This window comes from Podarcis liolepis (genome assembly GCF_965112155.1).
Source record: "Podarcis liolepis genome assembly, chromosome: 7".
NCBI lineage: Eukaryota > Metazoa > Chordata > Lepidosauria > Squamata > Lacertidae > Podarcis > Podarcis liolepis.
Window position 1 is genome coordinate 7,639,665 of NC_139561.1, and position 26,950 is coordinate 7,666,614.

The following is a 26,950-nucleotide window of genomic DNA, read 5'->3' on the forward strand; positions in this document are numbered from 1 at the left end:
GAATTTTAACAGCACAAAACTGGAAGACTGGAGATATACTATCTAAAGAACAATAAGAAACATTTATGAGATAGGCAGAACTGGCAAAGTTAACGGACAAACTGCCTGAAAAGGACAATAGTGACTTTGGAAAAGAATGGGAACCCTTTACAGCATACTTGCAGAAACAACAACAAAAAACATGGACTAGTTGGCAGGATTTAAATTAACATTTACAATTTTCTTTACAGATAACAATAAACACAATTAGTGATAATAGAACATTATGTATAAACAGCAGAATGTAACATTTGGTTTAATAAACCAGAAATGGAAGGTGGGGGAAGTCAACGGGGGAGGGAGAAACTAGAAAATGGATGTTAAATGATGATGTTGAACATTTGTTTGAGAAAAGAAAATCAATAAAAATTATTTTTTAAAAAAACAAAAAAACACGGCTACCTACCTGTAACTTGAAGGTACAGTTAAGCCCAGAAGGGGGGTTCCATTGGCTGGATGGTGCGAGGGGGCTGCCAGATCTCTACCTAGGGCCCAACTTTGATAGGTGGGCGGGGACACCCGTCACTGAATCATAGACTGGGAAGGGATCACCCAGGGTCATCTAGTCTGTTGTTGTTTAGTCATTTAGTCGTGTCCGACTCTTCGTGACCCCATGGACCAGAGCACGCCAGGCACGTCTGTCTTCCACTGCCTCCCGCAGTTTGGTCAAACTCATGCTGGTAGCTTCGAGAACACTATCCAACCATCTCGTCCTCTGTCGTCCCCTTCTCCTTGTGCCCTCCATCTTTCCCAGCATCAGGGTCTTTTCCAAGGAGTTTTCTCTTCTCATGAGGTGGCCAAAGTATTGGAGCCTCAGCTTCAGGATCTGTCCTTCCAGTGAGCACTCAGGGCTGATTCCCTTCAGAATGGAGAGGTTTGATCTTCTTGCAGTCCATGGGACTCTCAAGAGTCTCCTCTAGCAGCAGAATTCAAAAGCATCAATTCTTCGGCGATCAGCCTTCTTTATGGTCCAGCTCTCACTTCCATACATCACTACTGGGTAAACTTTAACTATACGGACCTTTGTTAGCAAGATGATGTCTCTGCTTTTTAAGATGCTGTCTAGGCTTGTCATTGCTTTTCTCCCAAGAAGCAGGCGTCTTTTAATTTCATGACTGCTGTCACCATCTGCAGTGATCATGATCTTCGTTTTTTTGATGTTGAGATTCAGACCATATTTTGCTCTCTCCTCCTTCATCCTCATTAAAAGGCTCTTTAATTCCTCCTCACTTTCTACCATCAAGGTTGTGTCATCTGCATATCTGAGGTTGTTGATATTTCTTCTGGCAATCTTAATTCCGGTTTGGGATTCATCCAGCCCAGTCTTTCGCATGAAGTAGGGTTCCATTGTCTGGATAGTGTGAGGTGGCTGCCAGATCTCTACCTAGGGCCCAACTTTGATAGGTGTGCGGGGACACCCGTCACTGAATCATAGACTGAGAAGGGACCACTCAGAGTCATCTAGTCTAACCCCCCTGCAGTGCAGGAATCACGTGATCCCATGATTGACAAGGGGCTGTCTTCACACCACCACCAAGGACAAAACCCCTTGCAGTCCCGGCGCTCCTGTTTGAGCACAGGATTTGCGGGGGGGGGCGGGGCGGGGAGGGGCTGGACACCCTTTAAAAAGGGGGGGGAGCCCTGCGCAGCCCCGCCCCCACCATCGAGGCGGGGTCTTTTGCACGTGGGAAAACCTCGGCAGCAGAACGGAGAAGGGGGCGTGGCAAGGGGAGTTGGCCCTGGGCGTGGCTAAGGCGCGAGGGAGGGGGGCGGCTCCTTTCCCTTTCTGAAGGGCCTCGCCTGCTCCGCCCACTCCGCTCTCCCCGGCCAATTGGATAGGCTCCTCCCCGCCCCTCGCAGCCCATTGGTCCCTTTGAACGGGAGGGGAAGCGGCCGCCGGAGGGCGATGCCGCGCCCGCTGGCTGTCATGGAGGCGCCTCGGAGCGCGGGAGGGCCGGGGCTGCGGCGCGGAGGAGGAAGGAGAGAGGAGATCGGTGAGGGGTGCAGGGGTCCCCGGAGCATGTGCAGAGTGCAGGCGCCAACGGGGAAGGGGGTCCAGGAGGAAAGGAAGCTCTGGAAGCGACCGTTTGGGGGGACTTCTCTGCTGACTCTCCAGAGGGGCTGGGGTGGGGCGTCTCCAGGGAATTAGGGGCGCCCGTTTGACTGCGACCCTCTGAAGGCTTTTCCTGTGTCTCTCTCTCTCTCTTTCCTGCAGCAGCAGCAGTGGAGGAGCGGCGGCAGAAGCTGCAAGAATATTTAGCTGCCAAAGGAAAGCTGAGACCTGCCAGCACCAAGTGAGTCTTTGCTTTTGCTTTGCTTTTCGGAGTTGCTTAAAGGTAAAGGTATCCCTGACCATTAGGTCCAGTCGTGACCGACTCTGGGGTTGCGGCGCTCATCTCGCTTTATTGGCCGAGGGAGCCAGCGTACAGCTTCCGGGCAGGGGCGCCGACTTATAAAAAATATTGGGGGGGCCCATACCGGGGTCCATACTGGCGGCAGGATGGCAGTGGTGCTTTTGCATGCAAGAACCGGCCTGCCCTCCCCAGGCTTCGCGCCGGGAGGCGGCCACCCCCTCCTACCAACGTCACCTTAGCCAAACCCAGAAAAAAAGCCCCGCTCCGGCGGCGGGAACTCCCGTCCCCTCCATTCTCCCCTCACCCCGGTCCCTCGCCGGCGACGAATACGCCGTTCCTCGGCCCCGCGGCTCCATTCCTTTCTGAAGTCCCGCCGCTGGGGGTCTTCCTCTGACTGACCGACCTGCCCGCCCCTTCTCAGGAGCTCCCAGTCACTTTGGGAGGCGCGCGCCGGAGTCCCCTGCGTGGTTTTTGGCAAGGTGCCTAATAATTTTCTTAAATTATTGGGGGGCAGAGCCCCCCAAACGAATTTTTGAGGGGGCTCGGGCCCCCTCAGGCCCCATGGAGTCGGCACCTATGCCCCTGACTGACATGGCTGGTTTAGCAAAGTGGGTGAGAGCATTATCTAAGAACCTAGAACCCCCTGGATCAAATTTCAACTCGGCTGTGAACACCCATCATCCCTTGACCATTAGAGATGCTGGCTAGGGTTGATGGGATTTTGAGTCCAGTAATATCGGGACTATCTCTGGTCTATCAGCACTAGAGGTAATAATTCTGCTGAAGTTACCCAGGTCTGAGTCCATGGGAGACCACCATTGAACCAGAACCTTGAGTTCTGCCTTGAATGAAAGGCGGACAATAAATTAACCAAATATAACGTGTCAACTGGAGATTGTGCTAGACTACGTTAAAAGAGCATTGTAAAGGTTACCAAGATACAATAAGTGAAGCCTCTTTATGGATGCTATATATCTGAAGTACCAACGGTTCCACCCATCATTAATCCTGGCAAAGCAAATTAATTTACCCAGGTGTCTTCTGGGCATGTAAAAATTAAATTGGGCCTTGTGGATTAATTATGCATGACACTTCTAGTTGGAAGACTTCTGGGCCCCAGCATGTGAAGTTGCCACTAGATATGTCTGATCCTGGCTCATCCCTCCATGGCAGATACAGCCACCACCACCCCTTTGCAGGGCCGTAGCTAGGGGTTGGTGAGGTGGGCCCCTGCCAGGGGAACAGATGGGGAGGGGACAAAAAATCCACTAAAAATATGTCTATCATTTAAAATACAGTGGTACCTTGGGTTACATACGCTTCAGGTTACATACGCTTCAGGTTACAGACTCCGCTAACCCAGAAATACTACCTCGGGTTAAGAACTTTGCTTCAGGATGAAAACAGAAATTGTGTAGCGGCAGCGGGAGGCCCCATTAGCTAAAGTGGTGCTTCAGGTTAAGAACAGTTTCAGGTTAGGAACAGACCTCCAGAACGAATTAAGTTCTTAACCCGAGGTACCACTGTATCGATTATTGCCTCATAAGAAAAGGTTTTCAATAGAGGGTGAATTGAATGGGTGGAGGGAGAGGGGTTGGAGGAGAGGCGAAAAGAAAAGCTAATTTGTCCATGGCTAGGGGGCACAATGGGGCGCGGGTAGTGCTGTGGGTTAAACCCCAAAGTTGGCCACGACTAAACCTAATGGTCAGGGGTCCCTTTACCTTTTTTTAGGGGGCACAATCTGGATGGTTCTGCCAGGGGCACAAGATCACCTAGCTACGGCTCTGCGCCCGTGCCATGAAGGAGCCGGGTCAGGCAGAGGAGCAAAGTAGACTCTGCGGCACCTAGATCTGGGCACCTGTTCAGTGAAATCTTTGGGGCCTGAGGCTTCTGTGTTGCCCTATATCCTCTTTCACTTCAGATGGGGCTGGTGCCAGCCTTTGGGGGTTCTGGTACCATGCTGAAATCACCCCCCAGGTGGGGGTAGAGATCCCCCTTGACTACAGAACTATGAAAACAATAAAACTCCAATTCAAAAGCAGCAGCACTGCTAAAAAGAATCAGGAGGGTGGGTGGGCAGTGGGGTGGCAAACGACAGGGTGACCCTAATGCCCGCCCTGGGTAACTGCTGGTGTCGGGCCTGACTTCAGAGCTATGTTGGGTATCTGGCAATTGCAATTAATACCCCAAACTCCCTTTTTTAAAAAAGCATATACACACAGCCACGCAAGCAGGTCATTGTTGTGAAATGGGTGCTCTTGGAAAGACTGCAGGACATCCCAGAGTGCGCCTTGAGTTCGAATAGTGCAGTGGCCTATAACCCTTGGCTCTTGTTGTGTTCTTTGCGGTCACCTAACCTCAGTCTACAAACGGGTGCGGCACAATGTCTCCACGACTTGCAGAGGAGCCAAAGAAAACTGGCACAAGCCAGGACTATGCCAACCTAAGGTAGAGGTAAAGGGACCCCTGACCATTAGGTCCAGTCGTGGCTGACTCTGGGGTTGTGGCGCTCATCTCGCTTTATTGGCCGAGGGAGCCGGTGTACAGCTTCCAGGTCATGTGGCCAGCATGACTAAGCCACTTCTGGAGAACCAGAGCAGTGCACGGAACAGCCATTTACCTTCCCGCCGGTGCGGTACCTATTTATCTACTTGTACTTTGATGTGCTTTCGAACTGCTAGGTTGGCAGGAGCAGGGACTGAGCAATGGGAGCTCACCCCGTCGCGGGGATTCAAACCGCCAACCTTCTGATCGGCAAGTCCTAGGCTCTGTGGTTTAACCCACAGCACCACCCGCGTCCCTGCCAACCTAGAGGTGTATAAAATGGGTGTGGACAGAGGGAAGGTTTCCTTCCTCTCTCATAATACTGGAACCCACCTGGGTTATCCAAAGAAGCTGAAAATTTAGCACAGACAAAAGGATGGACTTCACCACGCAATGGACAATTAAAAGCATGCCTTTGCTCCCACTAGATGCAGACTAGTGATGACTACCAACTTGAATGGCTTTAAAAGAGGATCAGATAAAATTTATTCAGGATAATGGCTAATAGCCATGAAAACGATGCTCTCTTTCCATGATTAGAGGCAGCATCCCAGTTGCTGCAAATCACAAGAGAGGAGAGTGCTGTTGCAACCAGGTTCTGCTGGCCGGCTTCCCATTGAGGCTTCTGGTTGACCACTGTTGAGAAGATGATGATGGACAAGGTGGGCCTTGGGCCAGATCCAGCAGCCAGGGTCTTCTTAGGTTCATAACTTTGCCAGCATCAAAGTAGGAAGGGGTGAAGCAGAAGGCGCCAGGCTCAATCCCCACTATCTCCAGTTGCAAAGGTAGACAACTGGTGATGGGATAGAGCCAGGGGCGCCGACTTATAAAAAATATTTGGGGGGCCCATACCGGGGTCCTGCCGCTGGTTCGCTCGGGTAGCCGGGAGAACGCAGTTCGAGGTGGCGGTGTTGGGGAGAGACCCTCGCTCAGGGCGCCACTAGACTTGGCGGCCGGCGGCCTATCTGGGGGGTTTTGGAGCGTATTTCGGCGGAGCGATTGGGGAGGAGGGGGCTTGTTGCCGGATTCTTCAGCTGAGCCGGAGATCCGCTGCTGGGGGTCCCTGGGCCGAGTTGTGAGCACGGCCTGCTGAAGGGAGATCCAGCCGATTGCGCGACGGGGACGGCCGGGGCTCTCCGGCTAGGGCGCGCGGCTGGCTGGCTGGCGAGGGAGCAGGTGGGGAGGAGGCGGGGGTCCTCACTCTCTTAGGAAACCCACCCGCGCGCCCGATTGCCACGAAGTCCGAAGGGTGCGTGTGTGGAATTAAAAAGCAAAAACGAGATACGGGCAGGGCAGGCAAAGAGTTTTCTGCAAGAGGATGGAGGGCAGGTTGAAGAGAAAATCACTCAGGATGAGACAGTCAAATCAGCCATGATAAAATGGGCTCAGGATATTGGGTATAACATCATGTTTGAGGACTGGGAAAGGTTATGGACCACCGGAATGAAATTCACGGCATGTAATGCCTTGAAGGAAAATATTATGAAAATGATTTATAGGTGGTACATGACCCCAGTCAAGCTTGCAAAAATATATCACCTGTCTGATAATAAATGTTGGAAATGTAAGGAGGCTGAAGGGACATTCTTTCACCTCTGGTGGACTTGTCCAAAAGTGAAGGCCTTCTGGGAAATGATCTATAATGAGTTAAAAAAGGTATTTAAGTATACCTTTCCCAAGAAACCAGAGGCCTTCCTCTTGGGCATTGTTGGCCAGAAAGTGTTAAAGAAGGATAGAACTTTCTTTATGTATGCAACTACAGCAGCAAGAATACTTATCGCAAAATATTGGAAGACACAAGATTTGCCCACACTGGAAGAGTGGCAGACGCAATTGATGGACTACATGGAACTGGCTGAAATGACTGGCAGAATCCGAGATTTGGGAGAAGAAACAACGGAAGAGGACTGGAAAAAATTTAAGGACTATTTACAAAAACAATATAAGTTGTATGAATGTTAAAAATTTACACGATTCGGAAACTATAGCTTCAGCAATTAGATTTGGGAAACAGGAAATTATATTTTAAGTAAGAAAAGGTCAAAATCTAAGGTAATACTATGTTTAATTTAAGAGATAAGTAACTGATGAAAAGTATGTTAAATTTAGAGGTATAGTATTTGAAAAGTACAAAATAAGGTACGAAACAAGGTAATAATTTGCTGATATCTTTATTATAAAGAATGCAGGGTAAGGGAGATGCGAGGAAGTCCAGTTAGTTATATAAAAAATGTGTTGAATGGTTGGTTTTCTTTTCTTCTTTTTCTTTTTTTCTTTTTCTTGTTCTTTTACTTTTTTCTTCAGTGTATGTTTCTAACTTTGTATTTGAAAACTTAATAAAATATTTATAAAAAAAAAAGAAGAGAAAATCCTTTCGCTTTTCTGGGGCGCAGGGAAGTCTCAGAGCCGGAGGTTGGGGAAGGGACCCCCTTTGCTCTGCCCTCTTCTCCCGTCTTAGATTCGCATGGGGGTCCCCGCCCGAGCTTGCCTGGCCACACAAGGGCCGCGCTCTACGCGGCGCACCTTGCTAGCCGCGCAGCTGTCCTCCGCGGCTGCGGAGCGGCCCTGCGCCGGTGCCCAGCCCCTCTGGGCGCCCGCTGCGCTGCCAATGACAAGCGGGCGACGTTGCGGGCGGGGAAGGCGTCGCTTTCTTTCCCGATCCTTCATCCTCCCAGTCTTCCAGCCCTTTTTTGGGTTGGAAGCTCGTCTCGTTCGCCCTTCTCCTTTCTTCACCCTGCACGCAATTTTCCTCCCTCGTCTCCCTCCCCATTTCTCCTTCCTTCCTGACTGACTGACTGACTGACTGACTGACGGGCTTGGGCTCGGGCTCGGGCTCGGGCTCGGGCTCGGGCTCCGGGTCGGGCTCAGGCTCAGGCTCGGGCTCCGGGTCGGGCTCGGGCTCCGGGTCGGGCTCAGGCTCAGGCTCGGGCTCGGGCAGCCACAGCGTCGGCGGTGTTGGCGATCGGCGGCGCGGGGGGATGGCCCTCCCGGGGGAGCCGGCGCTGCTCAATGGGGTTGCCAAGGAGACAGGCCGGCCGCCCCCCTCCCCCGGCCCGGCGCCCCCCGCCGCGCCGGTGCCCGTTATTGAGTTGGTGCGCGCCGGGCGCCCTATAAAAGCCGCGGACGCGCCCACCGCCGCCCGAGATTATTGGGGGGGGCTGAGCCCCCCCAAACGAATTTTTGAGGGGGCTCGGGCCCCCTCAAGCCCCATGGAGTCGGCGCCTATGCTTCCGGGTCATGTGGCCTGCATGACTAAGCCACTTCTGGCGAACCAGAGCAGCGCGCGGAAACGCCGTTCACCTTCCTGCCGGAGCGGTACCTATTTATCTACTTGCACTTTGACGTGCTTTCGAACTGCTAGGTTGGTAGGAGCAGGGACTGAACAACGGGAGCTCACCCCGTCGCGGGGATTTGAACCGCCGACCTTCTCATCAGCAAGTCCTAGGCTCTGTGGTTTGACCCACAGTGCCACCCGCGTCCCTTTTGGAGCTGCTTACATAGCATCGAAACAAGAAAGTCCCTCTTCTACCTTACAATCAATCATCATCATCATCACATGGCATGCAAGGGGAAAGGGACAAGGAGGGAAGAGGAAAACTCAGAATGCAGGCGCCAAGGTGGCACAGTTTAACGCAAAGAAGGAGGTCTGATGGGGCTGGGAACCCCTGCCTGCCTCAATGGGCCAGCTGGAAACATGCAAGTGGGGTGCAGGCTTCTGTCAAAGATTCTCATTCTTCTCCCTTGCAACCAAACAGCCTTTCAATGCCACTCTGTCCTTTGGGCACTGTGCACCAGCCACACCCAAATCAGCCCCTGGGGTTGACCCCAGAAACAGACCAGGACCCTTTGAGGATGGTGAAGGCCTGCTGGCATGAGAAGAGGGGTGGGCTTCATCCTGGGCTCACAACCCTCATTCATTTGTTGCATTTATATCCTACCTTTCTCTCCAAGGAGTTCAAGGTGGTATACATAAGTTTTTGGGACGCAGGTGGCGCTGTAGTCTAAACCACAGAGCCTAGGGCTTGCCGATAAGAAGGTCGGCGGTTCGAATCCTTGCAACGGAATAAGCTCCTGTTGCTCAGTCCCAGCTGCTGCCCACCTAGCAGTTCAAAAGCACCCCAAAGTGCAAGTAGATAAATAGGTACCACTCTGGCGGGAAGGTAAACGGCGTTTCCGTGCGCTGCTCTGGTTCGCCAGAAGCGGCTCCGTCATGCTGGCCACATGACCCGGAAGCTGAGCTTATATAAGTTTTCTTCCTCCCCGTTTTTATCCTGTGAAGTAGGTTAGGCTGAGAAATAAATGCGCACTTCTGCAGTCTGATCCTGTGCAAGATTCTTCAGGTGTAAATTGTATGGGATTTGGTGGGACTGCAGATCCATAGGATCATAGAGATGGAAGGGAATCTGTGGGTCATCTTGCCCCCCCACACACCCCGCAATGCAGGGGTTTACAACTGTCTCACACGAGGATCGAACCTGTAACCTTGGCATTATCGCCACACTTTAGACAACTGAGCTATCCTGTGTGTGCATGAATTGCAATCTTGGTCACATTTTTTATCCCTTGAAAGTACAGTGGAACCTCGTGTTACAGTGGTGCCCCGCAAGACGAATGCCTCGCAAGACGGAAAACCCGCTAGACGAAAGGGTTTTCCGTTTTTGAGCTGCTTCGCAAGATGATTTTCCCTATGGGCTTGCTTTGCAAGACGAAAACGAGTGTTCCGATTTTTCCCTGCTTTCCCCCCCTTTTTCTAAGCCGCTAAGCCTTTAATAGCCGCTAAACCGCTAATAGCGCTAATCCGCTAAGCCGCTAATAGGGTTGCTTCGCAAGCCCAAAAAACCGCTAGACGAAGAGACTTGCGGAACGGATTAATTTTGTCTTGCGAGGCACCACTGTACATACGCTTCGGGTTACATACACTTCAGGTTACAGACTCCGCTAACTCAGAAATAGTGCTTCAGGTTAAGAACGTTGCTTCAGGATAAGAACAGAAATCGGGCTCCTGTGGCGCGGCGGCATGGTAAGGCCCCATTAGCTAAAGTGCTGCTTCAGGTTAAGAACAGTTTCAGGTTAAGAACGGACCTCCGGAACGAATTAAGTACTTAACCTGAGGTACCACTGTAGAGGGAAGATAGAGGGAACGTTCGTCCGTATGTGGTGTAAAAGGGTAAAAGAGTATTGGGAAATGATCCATGATGAATTGGAAAATTGTTTACTTTCCCAAAAAAACCAAAGTCCTTTCTTTTGGGGAGAATTCAGACTGAAATTCCCAGGTTTCAGAAAAGGTTATTTATGTAATAAATATTTATGGCGGCCTGTGTTTTGTTAGCCCCAAAATGGAAAACGAGTGAGGTCCCAACCCAAGAGTGGCAACTTAAGTTGGCAGAATATGCGCAGCTTGCAGACTTAACATATAGAATAAGAGAACCAGGAGAACATACGTTTAGAGAAGATTGGAAAATGTTTATTAAATATATGGGAAATAACTGTGTACAGCTGAAAACACTGGCAGCATTAAGTTAAATTCAACAGTGTAAATAGGTTTTGATGGATGTAATAATGGAATACTGACTGTCATAGTTTTCTAAAATATGCAGGGATTTATTATATGTAAAATGAACCATGGAAAGAGAAGAAGGGAAGTCATTGATATGTTAAGGATGCAAAAATGAGTCCTTTAAATTGTAAAACGGGGGGGGGGGGTTAAGAAAGTAATTTATTTTCAAACTTTTCCTTATGCTGCACAGGCCCTACTTGAAGGACAACAGCAGGCAGAAGAATCCAGCTCCCTCCAAAGCACAACCTGTAAGTAGACAAGATCCAGTGAGCCTCTATTGTGATCTAGAGAGCCAGAGTGGTGTAGTGGTTAGATTGCTGGACTGGGATCCAGGAGACCAGGGTTCAAATCAGTTGGCCATCAGGCTCCCTGGGTGACCCAGGACGGTCACTGCCTCTCAGGCTAATTGAAGGAGAACCATGTACACCACTTTGTTGTTGTTTTTTTATAAAAATTTTATTGGGTTTTCACAATTTATATAAACACACAATACATAACACAGACACACAAACGCAAACAAGCATAATTTCAAATCCTTACTTCCATAACCACTTTCCCTGACTTCCCCACACCTCCCCTTCTTACATCCTAATTCTAATAGTTAACTCAGCAAGTTCTTATCTCTCACCTTTACCTTATTATTATTATTTTTTTAACTTAATTCTTCTTAATTAACCAAATTTAACTTATACACCTCAATTAAATCACAATACTAGTCATTACATCCTTTTCTAAGGTCGACCCAAATTCCCTTCCACAGATTTCCCAATTTTTATATTAATTACTGAACATACTAACAAAAGACAACATAAAATTATGCACCCTTTGGATTCAAAAACTCTCACCCCCCCTTTCCCGGTTTCAATCCCCAAAGAGTATCCACAATATCAGTTCTTAGCCTGGATTCCTCACGTCCGAGGCCTTCAAATCTCTCTCAGTCCCTCTCTGCCGGTTTTGTTGGTAGTCCTTTATGTTGGTCATCAAATCTCGAAGGAGCTCTGTCCCAGTAAAGTCTATGTTTCTTCCAACCAGTCCTCCATATTCAAAAGCGGAGCCCAAATCATATTTCTTGCTTCTTTTAAGTCCAAATGTCCCAAAGGCTCCAACTTTCATCTTAAACAAATTTGTAACCCATAGTTCGTCCGATCTCCCCATGAAGGGATCACTCCATTCTTCATTCTTAATTTCAATCCAAAATCTCATCATCGAAGTCTTGTTTCCCTTGTGTTCCACTTTTGTAGGCCTCTGGTTGTCCCTTTCCACCTGCAACATTTCAGCTCCTCCTTCCCACTCCTCTAGGTCTGCACATATCTCTTCTGATTCGGCTGCAGAATTTTCTTGAGTTAAGTCCTTAACGCAGTCAACAAATTTACTTACTTTAGAATTCAAGGTCATGTACACCACTTTGAGCTCCTTGGAGGAAAAATTGGAATATAAGTGCAATAAATAAATAATAAATGTATATTCTGACCAATGACATGAAGAGTGTCTGAGACTCTGGATCTTTCTGGGGGCCACCCTTGCTTGGGATTTAGATCCAGTCCCTTTTACCAGGATAATCTGTCTTTTCCTCACAATAGCTGGTGTGAGCTGGCAAGCTCTCTTGGCAGTGGAGCCCAAGGCCACTCGGAAGGTGGCAACTTGTGTTGGAGGAAAACCTTGCTGTTCAAACCTCCTGTCACAGGAATAAGGGAGGCATCCTCTGGTCTCCGGTTCTGACAAATATATAGAGTGTCATCCTCATTCTTTCTCTCCTCTAGAGCCGTACAAATTTGGTGACCGTTACTGAATTATCACTATATTTGTTTATATCGCACCGTTTCCCCAGAATGGGACTCAAGGTGGCTTGCACAAATTGAAACAACACAGACAATATATAGAATGCTAAAAACATTTTTTTAAAAGTTTAAAAGTAGGCAAATTCAACTACATCTGTTCTTTATATTATTTTAATTCTATTAAAATACAGATAATAAAAACAGCACAACCCTATTTAAAGCTCTTTCCTTTTAAAAAAACAGTCAGCTCCTACAGGCCTGCCAGAATACAGTGGTACCTCGGATTACAGACGCTTCAGGCTACAGACTCCGCTAACCCAGAAATATTACCTCAGGTTAAGAACTTTGCTTCAGGATGAGAACAGAAATCGTGCTCCAGCGGCGCGGCAGCAGCAGGAGGCCCCATTAGCTAGAGTGGTGCTTCAGGTTAAGAACAGTTTCAGGTTAAGAACGGACCTCCGGAATGAATTAAGTACTTAACCTGAGGTACCACTGTAAAACAGTTTTCACCTGCTGGCAGAAGGAAAGGAAGGAGGGAGGCAGTCTAGGGAAGGAGTTCCAAAGGCCATCTCCCACATCCTGAAGCATGCCTGTGAGGGTGGTGGGGTGGGAAAAAACCTCCCCCAAAGATCTCATGCACTTAACTCATTCTCAGACCGTGTTTTCTGCAAGGCACTCTGCACATGCTTTTAGTTCCCCCAAATTCAAACAAGTAACATGTCAGATTCACTGTTGTTTTTATGTGAAAGTGCAATATTTCTCATCCTTCCTTCCCCCCACCCTTTTCTCTGCTGTCTAAAAACTCTTTTCCCAAATGCTCCAGTGTGGTGTAGTGGTTAAGAGCGGTAGTCTTGTAATCTGGTGAACTGGCTTCGCTTCCCCGCTCCTCCACATGTAGCTGCTGGGTGACCTTGGGCCAGTCACACTTCTCTGAAGTCTCTCAGCCCCACTCACCTCACAGAGTGTTTGTTGTGGGGAAGGAAGGGGAAGGAGAATGTGAGCCGCTTTGAGACTCCTTAAAGGGAGTGAAAGGCGGGGTATCAAATCCAAACTCCTCCTCCTCCTCTTCTTCTTCTTCTTCTTCTTCCTGTCTTTCTATACATTGACTTACTCAACTTAAAGGTATTTCTCTAAGATTCCTCACTAAAATTGTCCTCATGTGATGATTGCGTGGGCATTAAGTTATCCCTTGAGTATGCCACAATGTTCTGTTAAAGCAAATCTGTCCATAGGGCATATATATTAAAACTCCTAACTGAACAGACATGGCACTTTTCAAGCTACCGTAAGTTGAGATCTGAATAGTGGCAGGGAAGGCTACCTGCTTTGCTGGGTTCACAGGAGCAGATTAAGAGGCACTTGTTTGCTCAGGCTCTGTGGAGTATCGGAAGAAATTGTCCAAGGTCTCCATGCTATTATTTTTATTTCTCTAAAAAAAATAGATGTGTACTGCTAAATCATAAATATATACAGTGGTACCTTGGTTTTCGAAGGTAATCCATTCCGGAAGACCGTTCGAATTCTGAAACGTTCAAAAACTGAGGTGCAAAGGGCTGGCTGCAAATGCAATTAAGAAAACTGAAAAAAAACACAGAGCGGAAGCCGTTCGACTTCCGAGGTGCATTCAAAAACGGAAGCGTTTACTTCTGGGTTTCCGGTGTTCGGGTTCCGAAACGTTTGACAACGGAGACTTTTGAGAACCGAGGTACCACTGTATACTCTGTGTGTGTGTGCTTTGCAGCAATAAAAACAATAAAAGCATAAGAAAGGTTAAAATCGGACATCAGTTAACCATTGTGGAAGAATTCGTTCTTAGTTGCCTGCATAGGTCTGATGGAATAGAATGCTTTTCAGCAGGTGCTGAATCTAGTGGCAGAGAGTTCCACAGGATGGGAACAATGGCACTAAAGGCAATTGAATATTTTTGTTTGTTCAAAGGCTTTTACTATTTTTCTAATTCTGTTTTACATAAAATGTCCTGAAAGCTCTATTTGGTGAAAAATTGATTTAAAGAGTTTCTCAAATAATTTCACCGTATTATTTTCTCCATTTCCAGACTGTCGGATCCCGGAAAACCGTTGCCCCAAGCACAGCCAAAAGTGCATTGACCAGGGAGGCAAAGGGGCTGGGACCTGCTAGCAAAGTCCTTCCAGATAAGCCTTCCAGGGAACTCGTGCATCGGGAGCCAAACAATGCACCCACACAACTTCCAAGGAAGCAGGGGCCCATACCTCCTGTCCCCTCAAAGCCCCCTGCTAGAAAACACCCTGAGAAGCTGGTCATCAAGATCTCATCTGCTGGACATCACTTAGGCAGGACGAAACAACCTGGAAAGCAGGAATTGGCCACAGCATCTGGGACGTCAAAAGTCCTTTCAGACTCTAACAAGGCAGAGCAGGATAAAGAGAACTCTGGGCCGAAGCGTGTTGGGCAGCCTCAGAAGAGAGAGACGTCTCGCTTCAGCCTCCAAGCCAAATCCCAAGCTGGCTCAAAACCGCCCGTGAAGAACTGCAAGCAGGCTGTGGAAAAGAGCACCCTTTCGAAAAACCACAGGGCCGCCGCGGCACAGGTTAAGCCCAGAGCACCCTTAGGGGGTCCTCAGAGGCAAGTAAACAGCATCTCAGTGGTGCGGACTTCACCACCCCGTGGACGGCCCTCGGCTGTTTCTAGGCCAGGAGTCCGAGGCCAAAATCCCAGATTAATAAAGCAGTCTGCAGTGATTCCACAGGCCACTGGTCCGCCTGTTCCTGGAGGGTCTCTGGCTGGGAGGGGATCAACAGCGTCATCCTCATCCCTGGGCATTCTTCAGAGGGGTCGGTCCAGGCCGCAGGCTGGTGCTCTGCAGGAGAGACCGCTGCCCGGGCGCCAGGGGGCCTTGCAGAGGAAACGGAAGGCCACTCCGGAGAGATGTCGTTCAGCAGCGCCTGGTGGCGCCAAGCAGAACAGAAGCCCAGCAGGGAGGGAGCCGGGCAGCAAGAAGTTCAAGCAAGCGCCCAGGACTCCTGAGCCAAAATCCGGGCACAGAGCCTCGGAGCAGGACTCTGGAGGACGCGGGAGAGGCGCACCCAGAGCAAAGCAGCCGGCGAGGGAGACAGGCCAAGAGCCCAAGACCCCAGGCACACGGGATCGGAGGCAAGTTGAACCCAGAGCGGGTTGCATTCACTCATCCTGCCCTGAGCAGCGACTAGCAAGGGTGCATTGTGGGGAATCTGGGCCGATAAAGTGCCCTTTCTTAGGTTTGCCCCTGTAATGTTTGGGCTCTTGTTCACAACAGATCAGACAAGTGGGTGCCTGAGTGGCTCTTGCACCCACTTCAATGATTCATTTATAAAAATACATTATTATTATTATTATTATTATTTTATTTATACCCCACCCTCCCCAGCCAAGGCCGGGCTCAGGGCGGCTAACAAGCAATAATAAAAACAAGCTGAATGAATACAACTTAAAAACAAGATTAAAATACAACATTAAAATATTGAAACATTAAAATATTAAAATGCAGCCTCATCACAGGAGGAGAAAGGAAAAAGAAAAACATCAGAGCAACTTACAGCAATAAATGCATAAAACTATACAGTTGTACTTTGGATCCCAAAGGCACTGGAACTTGGATGTTTTGCTTCCTGAACGCCGCAAACCCGGAAGTGATTGTTCTGGTTTGCAAATTTTATTTCGGAGCCCGAACATCTGACGGGGCTTCCGCGGCTTCTGATTGGCTGCAGGAAGTTCCTGCAGCCAATCGAAAGCCGCAATTTGGTTTTCTAACGTTTTGGAAGTCGAAGAGACTTCCGGAACAGATTCTGTTCAAGTTCCAAGGTACAACTGTATAAAGAAGCTTAGAGCACACATCGATTAACCATTGTCGGATGATGTATCCTTAATTGTCTGCACGGGCAGGCATTTAAAGTTTGGCACAGAGGTTGCCCGCTGAATCTCTAGTGGCAGAGAGTTCCATAGGACTGGACTGATGCCACTATCTTGTTCCATCTGTCTGTCTTTCCTGTGTGGAGAATGGGGTCTAGGCATGTCCCTTAAGGGTGGGCCAGCGCATGGCCAAACTGCTGCCTCAATCCCTCATGCACCTGTGTGCTGTAATGTTCAGAGGAACCCCTAGATCTTTATTCAGCCGAGGTGCCTCAATATCTCCACCAGGTTCTGCTGATGGACTAATAGGATGTTCAAGATTAGAGTTCGGAAAAGGCGCACTAAAGTGCCTCCTTGTGAGTGAATCTGCTTGCAAATAGACCTTCCACACTTGACAGGGGACATCGTGTCCGTGTGTTACTTTGTGTGCATGAGGAGCCACCCTCTTGGGAACTATGAGCTGTGATTCCTGCACTGCAGCAGGTCAGGCTAGATGGCCCTTGGTGTCCCCTCCAGCTCTGCAATTCTATGAATACTTAAGGCACGCAGAAAGCAGCTCTAAACAAAGGAGGGACAAGGAAGAAGAAAAGTGATAGGCCTGCAAGGAGTCATAGATGACCCCAGTTTTGCTCTGGCTTCTAACTATTAATTGGACCTCCTTGGCCTTGGGTAGGCAAACTAAGGCCCAGGGGCCGAATCCGGCCCAATCACCTTCTCAATCCAGCCCGTGGACGGTCCGGGAATTGGAGTGTTTTTACATGAGTAGAATGTGTGCTTTTATTTAAAATGCATCTCTGGGTTGTTTGTGGGGCATAGGAATTTGTTCCTTTTTATTTTTCAAAATAGAGTCCTGCCCACCACATGGTCTGAGGGACAGTGGACCGGCCCACGGCTGAAAAAGATTGCTGACCCCTGTTCTTGGCTATGGGTAGGCAAACTAAGGCCCAGGGGGCTGGATCCGGCTCAATCGCCTTCTTATTCCAGCCTGCGGACAGTCCAGGAATCAGCATGTTTTTACATGAGTAGAATGTGTGCTTTGATTGAAAATGCATCTCTGGGTTATTTGTGGGGCATAGGAATTCCCCCCCCCCTCAAAATATAGTCCGGCCCCCCACAAGGTTGGAGGGACAGTGGACTGGCCCCCTGCTGAAAAAGTTTGCTGACCCCTGTCCCTGGCCATCCTATTGCCCTCAAAGCCACAGAGGCTCTGATCAAGACCAGGCTTTTCACTGTAGCCTGGGAGATGTGTCAAGAGTGGCAGTGAGAGCCACCAACTCAGACGGCTTTGAAAGAGGATTAGACAAATTCATGGAGAGGCCTTTTTCCATCTGCCTTACCCCACCATTCAGCTCTAGGAGTCTTTCCCAGACCATGACTTTGAGAACAGCAGCAGCAGCTGGGAAGAAAGAAGGGATAATTTTTTTAATTGAAAAATTCATAAGTTGTGTGTCCTCGTTTCTCAATTTGATCCTTTTACGTGGTTTGGTATGTTTTGTGGGATTTTATGCATTGTAAATTGCTGCCGTTTTTATTGATTATACTTTTGCAATTCTTTATTGTTAAGTGTGAACTATTTAATTATTATCTGTTGGCATTTAATTATACTGTTTACAGTGGTACCTCGGGTTACAGACGCTTCAGGCTACAGACTCCGCTAACCCAGAAATAGTGCTTGAGGTTAAGAACTTTGCTTCAGGATGAGAACAGAAATCGCGCGGCAGCAGTGGGAGGCCCCATTAGCTAAAGTGGTGCTTCAGGTTAAGAACAGTTTCAGGTTAAGAACGCACCTCCCCTCCGGAACGAATTAAGTATTTAACCCGATGTACTACTGTACTGTTATATTTTAATGCCTTATTAAATATGTATTCATTAGATATGTTGTTCTGGCATTTTTGTATTGGGTCAGATTGTGATTAGGCGTGTGATCTCTGCTGTTTGTCTTGTTGCTCCTTCAGCTTGCAAACCGCCTCGTTTGTAGCAATACAGAAAGGCGGTAGACAAATTAAAAGTGAAATGAAAGTGGCCGCTGATCCGGCCGGCCTGTCTTCGGTTCTGACGTCGTCTGACCTCTCATTGATCTCCCTTAGGAAGCAGCTAGAGGAGTGGTTGGCATCCAAAGGGAAACAATATAAGCGGCCCCCGATGACCTTCCCCATTAAAAGGCGGCCCCCGCCCAAGGAGAAGGAGGCCTTGGACCGCTCCTTCTGGGACTGCATGGAGGAAGAGATGGAGCAGCAAAGGGTGGCACAGCAAATTGCCAGCACCTTGGCAGAGTGCATGAAGCTGGCAGACGAGGTGAGCTGTGGGTCTTCCGTCTAGTCTGGAAAGTTGTCCACGAGCTTCATCCTTCGATGGGGCAGAAAGTGCAGGCCAGGTTGGTTAGACCGATAAGCACCACCCATCAATAAATATTCGGTGTGTGGCTTAAAAGCAGAACCGTTTACAAAATAAAACATGCAATCATTAAAACCCACAAGGAACGATAAAAGCAGGGAGAAAAACCTGTCATGGGACACCAAGGCAGCCTCAATATTGTTTTTCTTTACTTTGAAACTCTCCTTTCTCCCACCCTGCCGGGAGCAGAGTTTTTCCACAATTGAGCAGGATATAAATGAAATAAGGAAGTCAATCAGGTTTTTGTTGTTTGCGGCCCTTGGCCCATTGCGCTGTAACTCTCAGGAAGCAAACTGGGCAGTCCAAGAGTCAGTTGAAACAGAGGCATTTTCAGAAGTGCCCGTTGCCCAACATCAAAGGGAATGTTCCCTAAATCATTTATAGGGGGGGGGGTCTGAATTGAGCCTGTGGAACTCCCTGACCCTTTGCAGACTGAAGCGGGGAATGTCAGGCCTGACGGGCAGCAAGTTCAAGCCCATTTTCTATGGGGAAGTCAGAATGCAGGACCCGTCTGCATATATTATTGTTAGAGCTGTTTGACAGTGGAACAGACCACCTTGGAAAGGGGTTGACTCCTTCATGGGGGTTTTTTAAAGGGAGGTTGGGTGACTTAAGGTTCAAGGGCAGGTAATAATTAAAACACAAAATTACACCAAAAGCAAAACAAAAAACAATTTAAAAGAACTCAAAATTACAGAAATACGGAGGGTCCTAAAATATACGTCTCCAGGGTCAAGAGGGAGTGGGTTTCTTACGCCTCATTTTCTTGGCAGGCTCTGTAATGTCTGGAGGTACAGGAATGCCCACCCAGTTTTCTGTCTTCAGTGCCAGCGACTTTGCCATCTGCTGGTTCTATCCTCGAGCACCGGGGCAAAAGGAAAACAAAAACTGATTTTGCACAAACACACCCTTACTGTTGGGCTAGCGCTGCCCAGTGGAAACAGTCTGCCTACAGAGCGAGCCCAAAATGTCTCTCATCTGCCGGCCTCCTTCTGACTCCTTTCTGTTTCCCTCCAGGGGGTTCCTTCAGAAGAGCTCCTGGCCATGCTGTCCCGCATCCCAGAGGCTGAGAAGTTTGCCCGGTTCTGGGCCTGCAAGGCGAAGCTGCTGGCCCGCCAAGGCCCATTGGATGCTGCTGGGCTGTACCGTGCTGCTGCTTGCGCTGGAGCTGTGGTGGGTGGAATCCCCTCACTCTTGGCCTCTCGTCCGCAGTGTCTGCGGCAGAGAGGCAGTGTGGTGTAGTGGTTAGAGTAGCAGGCCAGGACCTGGGAGGCCAGGGTTCAAAATGAAGCCAGACCCACGGAGGCCCAAAGGAGCTTTTCCCCTTGCAAGGACATTCCAAGAGGTGTGGGGAGGGGCAGGGCTCCCCAGCAAAGGCAGAGCCCTACGCCAGCCTCCTGCCTCCCTAAGCGTCTGGCCCCCAAAGCCCTTTGCCCATCCCACCTGGACTGAGACTGCTCAAAGCATCTGCGTGACTGGGATTTGCACAAGAGGTGCCCCCAGAACGTGGGGCGCACCCCCAGCAAGGAGCCATTTCTTGCTATGGGCTCTTGTTCAGATCATGGGGGCTGGGCTTTCCTAGATGAGCCTACAAGTCTATGATTCTCTGGGGGCTGCTGGAAGACATGTGTGCCCACAAGCAGGGGAGGGGGTTGCAATTGGCTGTGGTCCCCCCACCTCTGCTATAAAGAACCATCCATCCTGGGGTGGAGCTGTTAAGCAGCCAGTCCTGTGGAATCTCCCTTGCTGGGGCAGCCAGCTCTGTGCCCCCACCATGTGCGTCTCTCCCCCTGCCCCCAAACAGCTGTAGCAAAAGGGTGTTTGTGCAAGAAACCTGCTCCCTCGAAAGGTGGTGGACTCGCCTTCATTGGATATACCAGGGGTCGGCAACCCGTGGCTCCGGAGCCGCATGTGGCTCTTTTACACCTTTGCCGTGGCTCCGGGGCAGATACTAGCGAGGGGAGGAGGCGCATTGTGTGCCCCGACACTACCCACTGTGGCGGGCGCTGTACTGGCTGTGACGTCGCATGGGGGCGGTGCGTGCGTTAGTCACGCACCGTCCCGACGTCACCTTCCCGCCCGCCCGCTACATTGTAAGGGGCATGTACGCTGGTCACTGTTTTGAAGGGGAGTGAAGAACACACAGACACAAAAAGGTAACTTGTTAATTTCTATGAGGAGGAGTAATTCTGAGGGGTCAAACAAAGAAATAAAAAAGTGACAAAAAAGTTATTTTTATAATGACGAGTTTTGCGGCTCCTAGTTTTTTTTCCTTCGGAAACGGGTCCAAGTGGCTCTTTTTGTCTTAAAGGTTGCAGACCCCTGCATTAGAAGAACTGTCAAGCATATGTAGAGTATAGCCCTCATCCTGAGAGCCTGCCGGCTGCTGCTGCTGCATACAAACATACCGTATTTTTTGCTCTATAAGACTCACTGTTTCCCTCCTAGAAAGTAAGGCGAAATGTGTGTGCGTCTTATGGAGCGAATGCAGGCTGCGCAGCTATCCCAGAAGCCAGAATGGCAAGAGGGATTGCTGCTTTCACTGCGCAGCGACCCCTCTTGCTGTTCTGGCTTCTGAGATTCAGAATATTTTTTTTCTTGTTTTCCTCCTCCAAAAACTAGGTGCATCTTGTGGTCTGGTGCGTCTTATAGAGCGAAAAATGCGGTAATTTTAGCAGAGGTGGAGGATCGTTCACCTGGGATTCCTGCATTGCAGGGGGTTAGACTAGATGACTCCTTGAGGGCCCTTGCAACTCTATGATTCTGTGAAATCTGGCAGGCAGCGCTCTGATTGGAGGTCAGGTGGGATTGCTCTGAGGAATTATGAAAAATGAAGCAAGCCGTTGCGTCAGCAATGAAAGCATTGTGTTGACTGGGTTTGAGTCATTGACAGTAGTTTCTGATCAAATCCCATAAGCCTCTGCATCTCTGTCCATCTTCTCTACTGTCCATTTTCTACACCTGACAGGCATGTAAAGCATTCTAAAACACAGACTGCTTGCTTCACCAGGTATCCTGAGCCATAAAGATAGTAGGTTACTTTGATGTAGCTTTTGTTAATCTTTAGGTAGACGCGGGTGGCGCTGTGGGTTAAACCACAGAGCCTAGGGCTTGCCGATCAGAAGGTCGGCGGTTCGAATCTCTGCGACGGGGTGAGCTCCCGTTGCTCGGTCCCTGCTCCTGCCAACCTAGCAGTTCGAAAGCACCTCAAAGTGCAAGTAGATAAATAGGTACCGCTCCAGCGGGAAGGTAAACGGCGTTTCTGTGAGCTGCTCTGGTTCGCCAGAAGCAGCTTAGTCATGCTGGCCACATGACCTGGAAGCTGTATGCTGGCTCCGTCGGCCAATAAAGCGAGATGAGTGCCACAACCCCAGAGTCGGTCACGACTGGACCTAATGGTCAGGGGTTCCTTTACCTTTACCTTTAGGTAGATCTTAGGGCCAGGAAACAGAGTTTCACATGGAAGTGATAAAGATGCCTAATCTTTGCTGCTTGTTTATGACCTCCGGGGTTGCTGAATGCATTCCTCCTTTAGTCCTATTTTACTTACCCCAGAATGTATGCATGCTCAAATTAGCTCTTTGTAGTTTAACTTTGTCCCCACGTGGGGTTTCTTGAAATGCTCAGAGGAAACCTGATTGGTTCTTACAAACACTGTGTAAAGGGTTCTTTGGTTTATAAAACAACCTGGGCCAGGGGGTGGACAGATTATTATTAACACTTCCTCCCAGAGTCTTGCTGGTCAAGCCTGGTGTGTATTTTATTAATCAGAGTCCAATCCTTCCTTGCTTTTGGAACGCAACAGCCTGCTCTGGTCGCTCAGTGATGGACTTCCTTTTGTTCTCATTCCAGCCTCTACGAGAGTTGAGAGATGCCCTTGTTGACACTCTGAAGCGTTCCAGTCAAGCCTGGGGTAAGCAGTGGATCAGGCCAAGGGCCCATCTGGTCCCAGCATCCTGTTCTCACAGGGGCCAGCCAGACGTCTTTGGGAACCCGCAAGCAGGATTCGAACCGAAGAGCCCTCTCCCCTCCTGTGGTTTCCAGCTGCTGAAATTCCAGCTGTGGAGGCCAGAGCATAGCCATCATCGCTGGCTGGGCTGGGCTTCAGGCCTGCCAGCCAAACTCTGCCCTCCCCCCCAAACACACACGCGAAAGAGTGAAGAGAGGGCAGCTTCTCCTCCGTGTAGAATACAATGGTACCTCTGGTTGCGAACAGGATCCGTTCTGAAGCCCCGTTCGCAACCTGAGCAGAATGCAACCCGCATCTGCGCGGGTCGCGATTCGCCACTTATGCGCATGACGTTATTTTGAGCATCTGCGCATGCGCGAGCGGCAAAACCCGGAAGTAACCCGTTCCATTACTTCTGGGTCGCCGCGGGACGTATCCTGAAAGAGCATAACCTGAACCGAACATAACAAGAGGTATGACTGTACCTTACTGCTCCTTTAAGGCCAGTGCCTAGCGAAGGAATTGTAAACAAAATGATTTTTCTGTTTCCTAACTAAACGTTAATGTTGTATCTCTGCCTCTGGGAATATATGCAAGCAGCCTTTTGCAGACAAGGCCCAAAGCAAGCCCCGCATCCCTCTCTGTTCTGCAGGCAATGCTCCTGGTTTTCCAGATGGGGTTGGGCTAAGCATTCTTGGGTCCCAGTCAAAGTTTCCATTTTCTGGCCCCCTTGTGTCAAAACCTTCCTGCGAGGGAGCGATGTTCCTTTGCTTCTTGCAAAGCTTCCTTAGAGCTCAGGACCATTCCCTGAAAGGGTGTGTCCCAGGTTGGGCCTAGTATCTGCAAGGAACCGTGCACCTTCACATCCAACACAGTGGCTCTCGTGACCCCGTCCTCGATCCCCAAAGTGGCCATGGACTCATGCCCTGCTTTCCTTCAGCAGAGGCGGCGCCCTGTTCTTCAGAGTTTTTCAAGCATTGCTCATTGAGAAGGCTGTGTGCGTGTTTCTTTTTTCTTTTTACCCAATTGCGATTTCTGCATTTATAAGTCTACGTTCAGTTTACATTTTGTTTCTCTTGTGTATTAATGCACCGTAGCTTGCTCTGCGTGTCCTAATGCAGCCCTGCAGGGAGAGAGCTTTGGACCTGGACGGATGGGGGCGGGCAGGGAGGGGTAACACTGGAGAATCTCAGCACCATTTGAATCTTGTTGGGCCTGAGAGCGCTGGAGTTGCCTCCCTGGCAGCATGGCTGGGTAGGCAGCAGGCGAGAGCAGAGCAGGACCATAGCTGTCAACTTGCAGATTTGAAAATAAGGGACCAGCAGCCTCGAAAATAAGGGATCAGCAGCCAAAATAAGGGATTTTCCGGGCACAGGTATGTTCGACTTCTGAGCCCCTCCGAGCCAAAGGCAGAAAGCCCAGCCAGTGGCCAAACGAAGCCTCAAGCGGTGGTTCCCACAGCGCAGCAACCCGGCAAAGGGGATGCAGCAAGGAAAACCACCGTCACCTCTCTGCTGGGAAGCGCTGAGCAAAGGCGAGTCCCCAGGCAACGCGGCCGATTGGATCAACACAAGGCATGCAAGCTCCACCCCCCAGTCGTTCTTAGACTCCTTATTGGGTGAGCAGCGCAGCCAAGCAACACAGTTGGAGCCTCCCTCCTCCCTGTCCGGGAGGGAGGGAGGGAGAGGAGCTGCTTCCTTTGAAACCTGGGAAATTTAAGGGACATGGCGCTGGGATAAGGGACTGTCCCGCCAAATAAGGGACGCTTGACAGCTATGGGCAGGACCTTCTGGAGCCAGCTTGAAAGAAAGATGCCCCACTTGCTGTCGGTTGCCAACTGCGGAAATGGGCCCTCTGGGCAACTGCCTGCCCCTGGAAGCAGGACAGTCTTCTGCATGGGGACATGGAGCAGTTTCTGCAAAACCAGAACAGGTGTGCCCTTCTTGCCCTTGCCAGCAAGGCCCCTCCAGGCTGCTCTGGGCAAAGGCAGGCCCAGCTCAGGGCTATTCCTCTTCAGCCACTGCCTGTCCTCCAATGGCTTCTCTTTCTCTCTTCTCCCCCAACAGCAACCCCTGCTGAACTCCGGCTTCCCAGCAAGGAGCAGGCGCAGAGCAGCGGGCAAGGACCGGCTTGCCAGCCTCTTTCGGCAATCAAGCTTCAAGTGGCATCGCTGCCCAGGTAAGAGATGGGTCTTAGCTCTGTCTTTTTCAACGCTACCCTATCCTTTCTGAGGTGAGGCAACCAGGAAAAGAAGGACAAGATGGCAGAGCAGGCTGGGGCAACTGGCCGCCTTCTGGTTCTGAGGGGTCCTCTATGATTCCATGCCCTCTGTCCCTTTCCAGAGCCAAGGAGCCGAGTGCGAGGCCAAGCCTGAAGCTCCTGACTCCCGTGCGGCGGTCTCTGCGAATCGAGCGGGCGTCTGCTCGCTACCCACAGATGCTGAGGGACCACGACCCCGTCGTGTCCTGCCTGGACGAAATCACGGACGCGGAGGACGGCTGTCGCTTCATCTTCCGCAAGAACGAAGCTTTGCCAGAGAGGGTGGAGGTGGAGGGCTTTCTGCCACGGACCTCGGCGCCAGCCTCCCCAGACCCACCCCTGCGCAGGCCCCTGTTCTGTTAGAGCTGCATCGGCGGACTGGAAATGTGGGGGGTCATAGCATGGGACCCTTTTCAGAATATATATATGCATCTTTATTCTTGAAATGATTAAAAAAAGAAAAAAACCTTTTTGACAACACGGGTGGCTTTAGGAAGCGGCAAGAATTGGGGGGGGGGTCCCTCATCTCTCCCAGCTGGATTTCTCTCTGAGCAAAAGGAATTGGGGGGGGGAGCCTCTGCCTGCCATTTTGTGGGCACAGGCAGGGAAGGTTCCTCCCCGTATCCTGGTTGTGGAATGGGTTTTTCAGAGTGGGGGGGTGGGGCTGGCATCCTGGGCTTGGCACCGCCGGGCCTCACCCTAAACGAAGTCCAAGTCTTGGGTCCAGGCGGCCGTGAACGGGAAGCCCCTTGGCGGTGGCATTTGTGTGGATTTTCTGGGAGCTGCGAGTGGATTGTTAGCTCTTCCGCGTTTCTCGCAAGAGAGGGCATTGTGGCAAAGGGGGGTGCCCAGGGCTCCCCTTGGACCTGGCGTGGGGCTGTTTCTAAACTCCTTTCTAGGGCTGCTTCTGGCTTCTCTGCAAGACACTCGAATCCGCTCCGTTGCAAGCCATCCTCAGTGGGCAGCCACCATGCCCCTCTTCTCCCTCGGACATTCTCTTCCTTTGGGAGGTCCTTGTGCTCAAGGGACAGCTGAGGGCCTTGTCTGGGTTGCCAGTGCTCAGCGATGAGGCCACAGCTGTTCCTGTCAAAACACACAGCCACAGCCCCCTACATTTGTGGCAACTGCATTGACCTCCGTCAGTGCCCAGGCAGAAGAGGGGCTTAGGTTTTTCCCCAACCCCACCAGAGAGCCTCTCCTTTGCCGTAAGCATCTCCCGATTTCTTCCCAGGACTTCTTGAGTCTTTGGAAGAGCAGGGCGGCCTAGTGGTTGGAGCCTTGAGGGAAGGGGCTTCCCTCCAGCACAGCGGCAGGGGGTCACGCTGGATTTCTCCCTTAAATCCTTGGCCCCACAACCCCAGCCGTGCTTGGGAGTAGGAAGGGATCTCAAAAGCCCTTTGGAGAGGTGGTTGAAGCCAGCAGCCATGAGGAGCTCAGCTGGGGCTGCCCCCCAGAAAGCTCCCACTTTGGAAAGCAGCCTTGGGGTGCTGTCCCTTCGGGTAAGCCTCCCGGAAAGACCTCCTGGAGCCCCACCCCCTGGGCAGCTGAGCAGACGCCCTTTGCCTCTCTTTGGAATCAGGAGCGTCACAGGGAAGGGTCTGGGGCGGACCTCTCCTCCCCCCACCCCTCCCTTAGCAGCTTAAGGCGTTCGTTCCACTCAAGATTTTCCTTCCGCGTTCTCCGTTGGGGTCTGGCTCAGTCGTGCTCATTGTCGGTGTCTTCCTGGGAAGCGCTGTGCAGCTTCTACGGGACAGGGAAACAGTGGTGCAGTGTTCAGAGAGGCCCCTAAGCTGCTCTTTTGCAGCAGTTAAAGTGTTGCATGCTAAACACTTAAGCAGTTTCCTGGACTCAAATCCAATTGCATGAAATGTAACCCTAAGGCAGTGAGGGGAGGATAATAATAATTAAATAATAATAATAATAATAATAATAATAATAATAATAATAATAATAATAATAATAATAATTTATTGATACCTATCTGGTGGAACCCAGTTCAGGTACTGATTGATTGCGTGCCTTGGTTTTGGAATGGACATCCGGAACTGATTAAGTTTGAGAACCACTGTATTGGCAATGACTAACTGAAACCTAAAGCCATTTTCAGTGTGCCGGCGTGGGTGTCAGTAGAGGGCAGCCGAAAACCACGGGAGGGAAAGGAGGAAGAATGCTGGGGTGTGTTGTGACAGCAGAAGAGCAGAAAGAGACT

General features: G+C 50.1%; 2 protein-coding genes across 3 annotated transcripts in view; one reads left to right on the forward strand and one right to left on the reverse strand.

Annotated features, from left to right (window-relative positions):
* The first annotated feature begins 1,686 nt into the window (after window positions 1-1,686).
* On the forward strand, window positions 1,687-26,416 carry CKAP2L (cytoskeleton associated protein 2 like). Its single transcript, XM_083514238.1, has 9 exons — window positions 1,687-2,033; window positions 2,255-2,333; window positions 10,685-10,742; window positions 14,329-15,408; window positions 18,231-18,434; window positions 19,551-19,706; window positions 22,386-22,446; window positions 24,549-24,660; window positions 24,825-26,416. The coding sequence occupies exons 1-9, from the start codon at window positions 1,946-1,948 to the stop codon at window positions 25,102-25,104; spliced, it is 2,118 nt and encodes a 705-aa protein (XP_083370364.1). The 5' UTR covers window positions 1,687-1,945; the 3' UTR covers window positions 25,105-26,416.
* Window positions 25,152-26,950, reverse strand: part of NT5DC4 (5'-nucleotidase domain containing 4) — a 44,289-nt gene continuing 42,490 nt past the window's right edge. For both annotated transcript variants that reach the window (XM_083514289.1, XM_083514290.1), the window contains one exon: window positions 25,152-26,484. In XM_083514289.1, the coding sequence (XP_083370415.1) occupies window positions 26,437-26,484 (48 nt within the window). In that variant the 3' untranslated portion in view covers window positions 25,152-26,436. The remainder of the gene's footprint in view (window positions 26,485-26,950) is intronic.

What these genes read in the sequence shown, in the direction of transcription:
- CKAP2L (XM_083514238.1), top strand. Translation starts at nt 1,946, where the DNA reads ATGCCGCGCCCGCTGGCTGTCATGGAGGCGCCTCGGAGCGCGGGAGGG. An exon ending in CTCCCTCCAAAGCACAACCT is followed by an intron (nt 10,743 to 14,328) that starts GTAAGTAGACAA and finishes CTCCATTTCCAG; the next exon opens with ACTGTCGGATCCCGGAAAAC. An exon ending in CAAGTGGCATCGCTGCCCAG is followed by an intron (nt 24,661 to 24,824) that starts GTAAGAGATGGG and finishes GTCCCTTTCCAG; the next exon opens with AGCCAAGGAGCCGAGTGCGA.